This window comes from Leopardus geoffroyi, chromosome B4 (assembly GCF_018350155.1).
Source record: "Leopardus geoffroyi isolate Oge1 chromosome B4, O.geoffroyi_Oge1_pat1.0, whole genome shotgun sequence".
Taxonomy (NCBI): domain Eukaryota; kingdom Metazoa; phylum Chordata; class Mammalia; order Carnivora; family Felidae; genus Leopardus; species Leopardus geoffroyi.
This window is the reverse complement of record NC_059341.1, coordinates 67,090,866-67,103,323: the sequence shown is the minus strand read 5'-3', so window position 1 is coordinate 67,103,323 and position 12,458 is coordinate 67,090,866. Positions and strand designations below refer to the sequence as shown.

The window sequence follows — 12,458 nt, the reverse complement described above, 5'->3', positions numbered from 1 at the left end:
GGGTTCCATAAAACATCACCATGCTTTCATCCTAAGTTTCCCTCTTTTATGTCACTTACAACTAAATGAGCCTTAATTCACGCAGCTAATATTTATATCACAGGAGAACACTATCTTAGTGTATTTGCATGTCATTGATGACTACTGAGTATGAACTTCATTTAGCACGTTCAGTGAGTAACTGTATTTCTTCTCTTACAAAATGCCTATTCACTTCTTTAGCCCATTATTTAGAGAATGTTTTGCATATTTATAGCTTTAACATTTTATCCACCCTATATGTAACAAATATTGTATTTTAATTTTAATTACTGTATCATTTCTGTGTAGAAGTTTAAAATGCATTTATTAACTGGTGCCTGGGTGGCTCAGTTGGTTGAGCACCCAACTCTTGATTTCAGCTCATGTCATGATCCTAGGGTCTCAGGATCAAGCCCCACCTCAGGCTCCACACTGAGCATGGAGCCTGCTTAAGATTCTCTCTCTCATTCTCTCTCTCTCTCTCTCTCTCTCTCTCACTCTCTCACTCCCTCAGCCCCTCTCCCCTGCTTGCTCTCTCACTAAAATTAAAAAAAAATACATTCATTATCAATGAATCAATGTTCTCTGAGCTTTGTGTAAAGCTTAGAAAGTATTCTTCATGCCAAGATTTTAAAAGCAGTATGTTAAATTTTCTTCCAGTCTTTTCTAATTGATTCTGGCTGATGTTATATTTTCCATAATTTACTTTCAAATATTTCAGCAGAGACAGTATCATATAGATGTGTGTGTTAGATTGTAGAGTTAAATCCAACATATCTTAGGACCACATACTTTGGGTGTGATCTGGTAGTATTTGCAGTTAATCAGAAGTCCACACTCCAGAAGTGCCTACTCTGGACTGTTCTACTCTCTTTATCTTGTTCAACACTAGAGGGTTTTGTTGTTAATATGGATATCAGAAATGATCAGATTTGTGGGTTTACCACTTTACGCAACTAGATGATCATAATTAAAAAAACACCAGACAATAATAAGCACTGGAGAAGATATAGAGAAATTGCAACCCTCATTTATTGCTGGTGGGGATGTCAAGTGGTACAGCTGCTTTGAAAAGTACTTTGGCAGTTCTCCACATGTAAAAAACAGAGTTACCATGCGATCTAGAAATTCCACTCCTAAGTATATACCCAAGAGAAATGAGATCATGTGTCCCCATAAAAACTTGTAAGCAGATGTTCATGACAGCATTATCGACAAGAGCCAAAAACTGGAAACAGCCCAAATGTGTATTATCTAATGAGCATGTGATATATCCATACAATGGAATATTATTTGCCATTAAAAAGGAATAAAGCACTGATACTTACTGCAACATGGATGAATCTTCTTTTTAAGTTTATTTATTTTGAGAGAGAGAGAGAGAGAGAGAGAGAGAGAGAGAGTGTGTGCACGCATGTGTTAGTGGGGGAGGGGCAGAGGGAGAAGAGAATCCCAAGTAGGCTGCATGCTAATAGGGGGGCTTGATCTCACAAACTGTGAGATTATGACCTGAGCCGAAATCAAGAGTCAGATAGATGCTCAACTGGCTGAGCCACCCAGGTACCTCCAATATGGATAAATCTTAAAAACATTAGCCTAAGTGAAATAATCTAGTCATGAAAGATTATATATTGTATGATTTCATTTAGCCAAATACATAGAGACAAAGTGGATTAGTGATTACCAGGGGCTGTGGAAGGTGGCATAGGGAGTGATTACTAATGGGTAGAGGTTTTGGGGGGATGGATGTGGATGGTGCCAATGTTTTAACATGAGGCAGTGGTGATGATTGATTATCGTATATTTCACAATCATTGCCACTATCTCATGTTAAAACATTGGCACCACCCACATCCACCCCCCCAAACCTCTACCCATTAGTAATCACTCCCTATTCCACCTTCCACAGCCCCTGGTAACACTTTAAAAGGGTGAACTTTACAGTAAGGCAATTATATCTGAGTAAAGTTGTTATAAAAGAAAGATATGTATATTAGCTAGAAATACTGCACGAGTGAACAGGTCACATACATACCTCATGAATCCTGTGATTCTGCCATTTGTAGTGGTGCTTTAGGCCTAAGGACTTCCTTGGTTATAGGCACAGAATGTTTAGACGATTCTCTAGACTGATTTGACCAGAAGGTTAGTTGAATCTTGCTACCAGAACATTGTCACATAAGCCTTACGGTGTATTTGGAATGCCTGAAATCAGCAATAGAGAGCTGGAACTTGGTTAAACCTGTACAGCATATTGCCTGACTGTTTTGAGTTCCACTTGGTAACAAATGTTTCTTTGTCAGAATTTGGTCTGAGTCTTGGTAGCAAGGTTATAGTATACTGAAAGAGTTGCATAGTCCTCACAATACCAGCAATTGAAGGCAACAGACAACTACCAAAAAGTCCACATGGCATAGAAGAATTATTAACAGTTGATACCTAGGAAAATTATTGGCTTTTATGTATTCATCATGTCTCCAGTTGCTTTTTACTGAATTATCTCATTAATTTTGAAAGATTTTATTAACCAATTCTCTTGGTTTTTTTTTCCCTAGGTACAAAATTAAATCTGCAAGCAATGATAATTTGCGATACTGTGTCTCATTATCACTTTCTATCTTACTCCCTAGTGCTTCCAAAGTGATGAATGATAACATTAGTTGCAGTTCATTTCATTTTGTTCAGAATGTAGCAGGTATTTAGTGGTATGTTACGGAGTTTGAAGTTTTTGTAGATGTAATGGATTTTATGCAATGAAGCCATTTGATTAGGTTTTACTGTGGAGAACTTTCTCTTGGAGGTGTCTTGACAAATGAACTGAGATACAGGAGGCAGAAAGATGACTTGAGGCTCTAGGGTCTGGGAAGTAGTTGGGACTTGGAAACAGAAGCCAAGGTGGAGAAAAAGCATTAAGGGAGAGAGGGATAGGGGAATGGGGGGTTGGGGAGGATGACTCTGGCTTGGAAGACAGAGATGTGAGTTGGATCGTGTTGCTGTATTAGCGTCCTGTGTAACAAAGGACCACAGACTTGTTGGCTTAAAACATCAGAAATTTATTTTCTCACAGTTCTGGAGGCTGGAAGTGTGAAGTCAGTAGTGGAAACCGAGATGCTGGCCAGGCTGCTCTCCCTCTGGGACTGTGATGGAGAATCCCTTTCTTGCCTTTTCCAATTTCTGATGGCTGCCAGCATGCCTTGGCTTGTGGCTGCATCACTTCGGTCTCTGAGGCCAGAGTCTTCTAATATCTTTCTGCTTTGTTCATGTCATTGTCTCCTGTCGGTGTCAAATCTCCCTCTGGCTTCCTCCTATAAGGATATATGTGATTGTGTTTGGGGCTCACTCAAATAATCCAGAATAATCTCCTCATCTCAGGATCCATGTCTATGCAGGATTTTTTCCTCTCACATTAGGGCACTTTTAGGTTCTAGGGATGAGGACCTGTCTAGTATGTTTGGGAGGGAGCATTTTGCTGCCTTCCATGGTTGCCACTTACTGAGATATGAAATGGAGCCACAAGATTGGGGTAAATATAATGAGATTAGTTTTGTGCATGACTTTATGTTTTTTAAGAAGCTCCATGTTCTGTTTTCAGTGTCTTCTTATCCTGCCCATTTTTTTTCTTTTTTCTTTTCTCTCTCTCTCTCTCTCTCTTTTTTTTTTTTTTTTTTTTTGGTTAAATGTTATGTATCACTTCTCTAGATGAAAGAAGAGGATTGGGTTTTGTACCTTTTTCTGAAAGCTCGTATTGCCCCAAGCTGACCTTACATTACTTCAAACCAGTGGGTTCTTCTGTTTACCTTAGCTTGGCAAACCAGAGCTCTGATATGTCACATTTTGAAAAAGCCTGGGTTTTCTTTTAAGTAATTTCCAAGAATATCAATCATACTGAATGCCTCTAGAGAAGCATAAAACTTTTCAGCATTATCTTCCCCTGAAATTTCTTTTAATATCAAAACCAAATTCAACCCATGCAAAAGTTGAAAATAGATTTTTGTCACTAACCCATTCAGCTCAGCAGTACTAATAAATAGTTTAAACAGCCAATTTCAGCGAAACTGAGAAACACTTAAAGTTTATTTTATTTCCAGTTTTAGTGGGGTAATATGTATCACACATGATAGAGTTCTCCTTGGTTGCTCAGGCTATGAGAGGCAGCTCTCGAACTGAATTTTTAGTCTATTTGCACAACTTCAAACCTGAAAGTCTATTCTTATTTTCTTGAAAGCCAGATAATCTTGTTAAGTACTTTCCAATGACCCTATCCTTCAGAATTACTTGGTATCTTAGAGTCTAGCTGACTTCAGCTTTTCAGTAAGCTTCAGTTTCAAAATACTTCATTTTTTCATTTCTAAAAGCTTTACTTTTTGCCTGTGCATAATCTGTTTGCCCTTTGCCATAGAAATTGTAGTTTCAAGGTACCTGGGTCGTTCAGTCAAACTTCTGACTCTTGATTTGGGCTCAGGTCATCATCTTACAGTTGTTAGACTGAGCCCCGTGTTGTTGGGCTTAGTGTGGGGTGTTGAGCCTGCCTGGGATTTTCTCTGTCCCCCTCTTTCTACCCACTTCCCCGCTCGTGCTTGCTCTCTGTCTCTCAAAATAAATAAATAAACTTTTTTAAAAAAGAAATTGTAGTTTCAGGAAAAATATTTTTTCCTTAAATTTGTGTGCTAAATTTCCAGAGATAATATTTGTTCAGTGAATAATAGTAAAAAGATGACTAAGTGAGTCAAAGAGGATTAAATATTACATTCAAATCACTTCAAAGATGGGATACATTTTCTTTCAGTTGCTCAAAAAAGTTTTGATTTCCTTCTTTTATATAAAAAAATCTTGGAGTACCTGGGTGGCTCAGTTAAGTGTCTGACTTTAGCTCAGGTCATGATTTCACATTCGTGATTTTGAGCCCCATGTTGGACTCTGTGCTGACAGCTCGGAGCCTGGAGCCTGCTTCGGATTCTGTGTCTCCCTCTCTCTCTGACCCTCCCCCACTCACACTCTGTCTCTCTGTCTCTCTCACTCTCAAAAATAAATAAATGAACATTAAAAATAAAAATATTAAAAGTATCTGAAAACCATTTTGTGTGTATGTGCGTGAAAATATGTTTGTGTGTGTGTGTCTGTGTGTAGTGGAGATATATATATATATCAAGAACTTCCTCGTTCTAGTCTATAAGACAATATAATGCCCAGAGTAAGGACCCTGGGCGTGGCCTAGTGACATGGAGCATATTTATGATGCCAGTAAAGAAGTCATAGGTTTTTTCAGTTAATGGATTACTTATTAGGGCAAAGGCCATAAATGCCACCTTCTTCTGTTCTTCTTTCCATAATAAGATACTTCACCATACCTAAAGTGAAAAATGCTGATGCTTTTGACTGGATACTAAAACCATTCACTCATTCAATTGGTGCATGTTGAGCCTGTGCTTATGTGCTAGGTTCTGTGGCTGCCTAAGCAGTGTTTGATAAAGACCTTGAAGGCAGTCGATGATGCCGAGACTATACTGAATAACAGGTAAATAAAAGGCTCCCAATAATTTCCTAAATTTTAATTAAGCCCAGAATCATTCTGTTTATAGATACAAAACAATTTTTCAGGAGAGATTGTATGATTCAGAGATGTGGTTCTCTGTCCACATGTGGAAAATTTAAGCTGGACCCTGTTTATTTATAGCTTATATTTTTGCTCCTATGGAAAATTAAATAGAACAGTATCTTATTTGGCTCTATTCATAAACTATATTTTTGTTTTAATTAAAAAATAAGTAGATCAATTCCAATCATGTATAGCAGTATAACCCTTTATGTGTAAACTTTGTTGACCACAAGTAGCTGTACTTTTGGAGCTCACTTCGTATCTTCAATTAAGATTTAGTCCCTAAAACAACTATGTTGTGTGTTTTGTTAAATTAGCACTTTAGAAGGTCACAGATAGCAAAATTGTTTCTACAGTGAAACTATTAACTTTAAAATTCATAACATATATAGAGTAGATTTTCTTGTCCAAATTGCATTTGTGTTAGAATGATGATATGCTTCCCTTTTAAAGAATTTTAAATCAAAAAGAATATTTATCAGGTGATTTCATTTACTGAGTGGGAAAGAACGAGCAGCATGCCTACGACTTTTAGGTTAACTTGCTTACCGATCACTTTATCTTAATTGATCATGTTATTCTATGATCACTGTACATATGAAGTATTAGAAGTTTTAATAATCCATTCATAAAGCCAGATTATGTATAACAGAGATGGATACTTGAACTTTTTATTTATTTTATTTTATTATTATTATTTTAAATATTTATTTATTTAGAGATAGAGGGCGTGAGCATGTGTGAGCGGGGAAGGGGCAGAGAGAGAGGGAGAGACAGAATCCCAAGAGGCTCCAGGCTGTCGGCAAAGATCCAGATGCCGGTCTTAATCCCACAAACCATGAGATCATGACCTGAGCCAAAATCAAGAGTCAGATGCTTAACCAGCTGAGCCGCTCAGGTACCCCTAACTTTTTATAAATAAGGTAGTTCAAGATGTTCATTTTTTAAGGTTTAATTATGTAGACATACCTATAAATTGTTTTTTCCCACTAGTATATTTTTAAAAATCTAGGATAGGGGCGCCTGGGTGGCTCAGTCGGTTGAGCGTCCGACTTCGGCTCAGGTCATGATCTCACGGTCCGTGAGTTCGAGCCCCGCATCGGGCTCTGTGCTGACAGCTCAGATCCTGGAGCCTGCTTCCGATTCTGTGTCTCCCTCTCTCTCTGCTCCTCCCCAGTTCATGCTCTGTCTCTCTCTGTCTCAAAAATAAATAACGTTAAAGAAATTTAAAAAAATAAAATAAAATAAAAAAATAAAAATATAGGATAAAAGCTAACCATTGTACGTGATTTGTTTTGGTGTTGTATCTTAGTCAATTTGACTGTTTTTAGGTTACTGTTCCTTCTCCCCATAATCTACTGTTATTTTCTATACCGTCCAATGTTGCTAATTAGTTATTTCTGTGAATTTGTCTACCTAGCACAGTTCAGGTTTCTTCAAATAAAGGAACATGCCTTTAATATTTATTCTATCTTTGGTAGTGTTTAATTAGGTCTTGGGCATAGAGTATTTGCTTGAAAAACACTTGCAGAATTGCCCTGAAGCTTTAAGAAAATTACTATTTTCCAGTGAGAAAAAGACAAGCCTGAGAGGTCGTTTTAAGGGACTAGTCAGCTGTTCAGTATGGGTCTTGGAATGATAATAATAAAAACTACAGGGGTGCATGGGTGTCTGAGTCGGTTGAGCATCTGACCCTTGATTTCTGCTCAGGTCATAATCCCACGGTGGTGAGATCAAGCCCTGCATGGGGCTCTGTACTGATCATGGAGCCTGCTTGGGATTCTTTCTCTCCCTTGGCCCCTCTCTCGTGCTGGTCTGTGTTCTCTCTCTCTCTCTCTCTCTCTCAAAAAAATAAAAAAAAAAGAATAAAAACTACAGTGATCAAAAAAAAATTGTAATTTTCATGTTGGTCACTCAGTATAGTTCTGTGCTAATAATGATATGAGAACTACCTTACAATTGGAAGGTGACTTGGGCATAAAATCAGAGAAGGCAGGGTTATAGAATGAGCTGACTTGTCATCAAGGGGGGGGTAGCTTGATGTATCAGTCACTGTTACAAGGGATCAGTACCTATGAGGATTGAATAGTTAAGGGGGAGTCAGGGAAGCCTTTCTCCTGGATGGTCCTGGAAAGGTGTTACTAAATTCTTGCTTATCTGTTCTCCTGTTTCAGGTTTTGTGCAAAATACACCTCTTCCATTAACCTAGTATTTCTTCATGCAGGTTAGAGCTTAATTAATTGGGCCTCAGTTTTAGTGATGCTATTTCAATTGTACTCTTTTAAGTCCAGGGATTTTAATTGAAATTTGAGGATGAATGGTTACTAGAACAACTCAGGCAATTCGTGGATTATAATTTTGATTGGGTTATTTCTTCAAGTAAGTTTTCTTCTCATATACTGTATTTTTCAATAATTTATTTTCAGGATTTTGCTCTCTTTCTTGTTTTGGCTACATCTAGATTTACAGAATAGAAAGATACATTCAGGATTTTTAATCTATTCTTGAAATGCAACATCACATTATAAAATTATAGGCATAAAGGGATAGGTATCCTGACTCAAGCAAATGACAACCCCATGGAGGGAAGAGTAACTTTCCCATATAAAAGTTAATGAGTGGTGTGTGTGTGTGTGTGTGTGTGTGTGTGTGCGTTGTTTCTTATAGTGCCTCATATAGAAAACTAAGACATTTTTCTATGAATAAATACGGTTATGTTTGTCTCTTATCCTAATGTCTCTATTCCATAGTCAGGATCACTCTTCATATTGGTCTATGGACAGAAATTTATTTTATTTTATACTCCAGTGGCTCAACCAGTGGATGTAATGGGAGACCTTCCAGATTCCCCAACCCTCATAGGAAAATAAGTTGTTTCTTTTGGACTTCTCCAGACACTGTGGCATTTTGTAAAGAGCAGAGAAATCCAGTTCAGAGATACAGAAGGGTTGACTCCTTTGGATTAGTCAGTCCCAGGCTGTGTGTATTCTTATTCATTTATTCGGTGCCTCTGAGCCTCAGCCTAGCTTCTTTTTTATAGAACAGCCTTTGCAATAACACCTCTTATTTTACTTAATGTGAATGTGCTTTATTTTTAATAGGATGTTGAAAAGGTAAAAACCTTCATTCCTATCATCAAACCAAACTTTGTGATGCATTTTGGTAATTGCTGGCCTTTTACAGTGTATATACTATTTAAGAATATTTGCCTTTTCTGAACTTTTAAATTCATATATGTTTGAATTTTATTAATGAAATTTATTGTCAAACAGCAATGGGAAAGTCAAATTGCAAATTTCAGGGGCTAATTTATGATGAGATTATGGAGTTTTATTTCTCATCATATATTGAACCTAAGATTTTTTTATTTCTTTATTTTTGGTCTTACCATGTGTAATATGGACCATAATGGTTAGAAGAAACCATGTGACCTCTAGAATCTATGTTTTAAAATATTTGTCTTTATTATCGATAGAAATCCATTATTGTATATTTGGGGCTAAAAACTGTAGTTTTTTTTTTTTTTTAAAAACTGTAGGGTTTTTTTAAAGCATGGAAATCACATTATTTTCTTTTAAATATGTGTATAATGTAGTTTTTGAGTCCCAACCACATTGCAATATTTTGCACTATCTTCTCTCCTACATTTTTATGAACTCTGAAAGGAAGAGCTAAATTACATTTTTAAGGACACTAATGAGTGAAAAGCTAGAGATATGGGGAGGGCTGAAGAACTTCCACTTAAGTGGAGAAGCACCTTTGTAAATATGTATCACAGTAATTTTTCAAATGGAAATGCTTTAATTTACTGTTTGCTAACCATTGCTGGAGTCACTATGTCTGCTTAGGATACAGAGGATTATTTTAATTTGATTTTTGACTAGTGGTTCTTTGAAGCTGACTTAATTCCAAATATAAATATATCTGATATTTTCTCTTCCTTTTAGGAACATTTCAAGACATAATGTCATTTATTTTGGTCTGTGCTGCATTGTTCTGTTGACTGTTTTAATTTTCTCTTTGTACAGTGATTCTATGGATGCAGTAACTTTTGAGAACCTGAAATAAGAAAGGGTATCATTGGATAATATCAAAGGATAACATTGATATTAAAATAGGCCTTTCAAATACCATGGGCAGCACAGATATATGCACATGAGTAGCAGTCCTGAGTGGAGGAATAAGACAGTTTGTAAATATGAGATTTTTAGTATAAGTATTAAGAATAAAAATGTAATTAATGATTACAAATTATTACCCATTAATAAAAGATGAATATGAAATTTAACTTTGGAATCTTTAAATCATCATTCTAGATAGCCACATTTTTCATGCAAGGATATAGCTTCAAATTACTACGTTTTAGGAAAAAATCTGGTTTTGATGGAAACTTTTCTTTTTTATCAAAGTTTATTTTTGAGAGAGAGAGAGAGAGAGCGCAAGTGGGAGAGGGACAGGGAGAGAGGGGGACAGAGACTTTGAAGTGGGCTCTGCTCTGACAACAAAGAACCCAATGCAGGGCTTGAACTCACCAACTGTGAGTTCACGATCTGAGCGGTAGTCAGATGCTTAATTGACGGAATCACCCAGGTGTCCCTAGATGGAAATTTTTCTAATTGTCTTATTAATCAGGGCATACCGAGTTAACTTTTTTTGATTACTCAGGGTTATCGTTATGAGCATATTGTTATGAGCATAAATGACAGCATTACTGTCCTTGAAGGTAACAGGATACCCCAGTACCAGAGGAACTGAGACCTTCACAGTTACTGATTTTCCATTTTTATTCTGGTTTGGATACAGAAATATCTGTAAATAAGAACAAGTAGATGCTGATGATGGCCTCTTCTACCTTTTAAACGTTTTCTTCTGAAAAAATCTTCAGGCAAGATCTGTATGTTCATCTTGAATTCCTAAACCACAATAGCAATGTAAAATTCCTCAGAATTGATGTCACAGAAATGTCAATAGATGGTGCTTCCCTGTCACCTTCTAATTGTGTGAACTAATGTGATCATGTGCTCTGAATCCAAAACAGTTTTTCATCAGTAACAGCTCACAGTTCAATTCAGGAAACATTTCTGACCATCTGTATACTGATTAATGAAGGGATAAAAGGAAACTTGAAATAGTTAAATTTCTTTCTTTCTTTTTTTTAATGTTTTATTTATTTTTGAGAGAGAGAGCATGAGCAGGGGAGGGGCAGAGAAAGAGAGGGGGACAGAGGATCCAAAACAGGCTCTGCACTGACAGCAGACAGCCCGATGTATGTGGGGCTCGAACTCATGAACCATGAGATCATGGCCTGAGCCGAACTTGGATGCTCAACCGACTGAGCCACCCAGGTGCTCCAATAGTTAAGTTTCTCAAAGAGATTTTAATATAAGAATGTGGAGCATTTTTGATATCAACCAGCTGTAGTACAAGACTGAACAAATAGGCCTCCCTCACTCTGGCTTCCTGAACTTCAGTGATGTTCATTTTGAATAAGTATAACCAGATCTTTGGTGCATTTTTATTTAGTCATATGTGTATACATAATATACATATATAATGTGTATATAACATATATCAAAGACCTATATATTACAATATATACTCTATATGTATTACATATATAATCTATATAAAGGTTACATATTTATATACATTTATGTATTTATGTAAATGTTTTGGCCTTATATTCATTTAACATTTTCTTTTATTCAACAGAAATCTCCTTGACAGAGACACATTCTCCAAATCTGATCCAAGTAAGTATCTTTTACTTGCTTTTTTGAAACAGTCTACTTATTTTTCTTACTTGATTTTGCAAAATTTGTATGAAACTTATTGTTCTTGTTTATTTTTTAATTTAATTTTTTTAAGTTTATTTATTAATTTTGAGAGAGGAGAGAGCACAAGCACTAGCAGTGGAGGGAAAGAGAGAGAGGGAGAGAGGAAATCCCAAACAGGCTCCGCCCTGTTAGGGTGGAGCCAAATGGGAGGCTCTATCCTAGGGAGCAGTGAGATCTTGACCGGAGCCCAAATCAAGAGTCATATACTCAACTGACTGGGCCACAGGGCGTCCCCTCCCCTTTTTATCTTAAATACAGTTCTTGTTAAATATTTGTTTTAAAGCGCAGACAGCAGGAAGTGGGATAGTCTCAAGCCTTGCGTCTCATGTACCTGGGCAGTAGTCTGGCTAAAGAGAGGGAGTTGCTTAGCACTTTGAGAATAAGACAAAGGTACAATGGGAGACAGTTGACTCTGAAATTGAAACCTCATGGTATTGCCATATGGTAGAAATTATATTTGAAAGGCGACCATAATGGACCATAATTTTAAGTGATTTAGCCCCAGAGTAAGACTTTTCCTCCTCCTCCTCCTTTTTTTTTTTTTTTTTTTTTGTAAATAAAAGGAGTATGCAAAGGCAGGTTTAACCATGGATGTGCTGAATTTTTTTTTTTTTAATTTTTTTTTTCAACGTTTATTTATTTTTGGGACAGAGAGAGACAGAGCATGAACGGGGGAGGGGCAGAGAGAGACGGAGACACAGAATCGGAAACAGGCTCCAGGCTCCGAGCCATCAGCCCAGAGCCTGACGCGGGGCTCGAACTCCCGGACCGCGAGATCGTGACCTGGCTGAAGTCGGACGCTTGACCGACTGCGCCACCCAGGCGCCCCTGTGCTGAATTTTTTGATTCCTAATTACATATATTGAAAAACTGGAGATAACTTGTCAAATGAAAAAGATAGTTTAAATTAGAAAACAGCTGCAGTAATGTGCACATCAACAAGTGTTTCCAAATCTTGTAGTAGTTACAAATTAATATCCTGCACCTCTTCATCTCTACAAATA

At 37.0% G+C, this 12,458-nt stretch overlaps 1 protein-coding gene across 2 annotated transcripts in view; it reads left to right on the top strand.

Annotated features, from left to right (window-relative positions):
* CPNE8 (copine 8) overlaps window positions 1–12,458 on the top strand; it is a 236,797-nt gene that overhangs the window by 19,542 nt on the left and 204,797 nt on the right. For both annotated transcript variants that reach the window (XM_045467285.1, XM_045467287.1), the window contains exon 2: window positions 11,330–11,370. In XM_045467285.1, coding sequence (XP_045323241.1) covers window positions 11,330–11,370 — 41 coding nt within the window. The remainder of the gene's footprint in view (window positions 1–11,329; window positions 11,371–12,458) is intronic.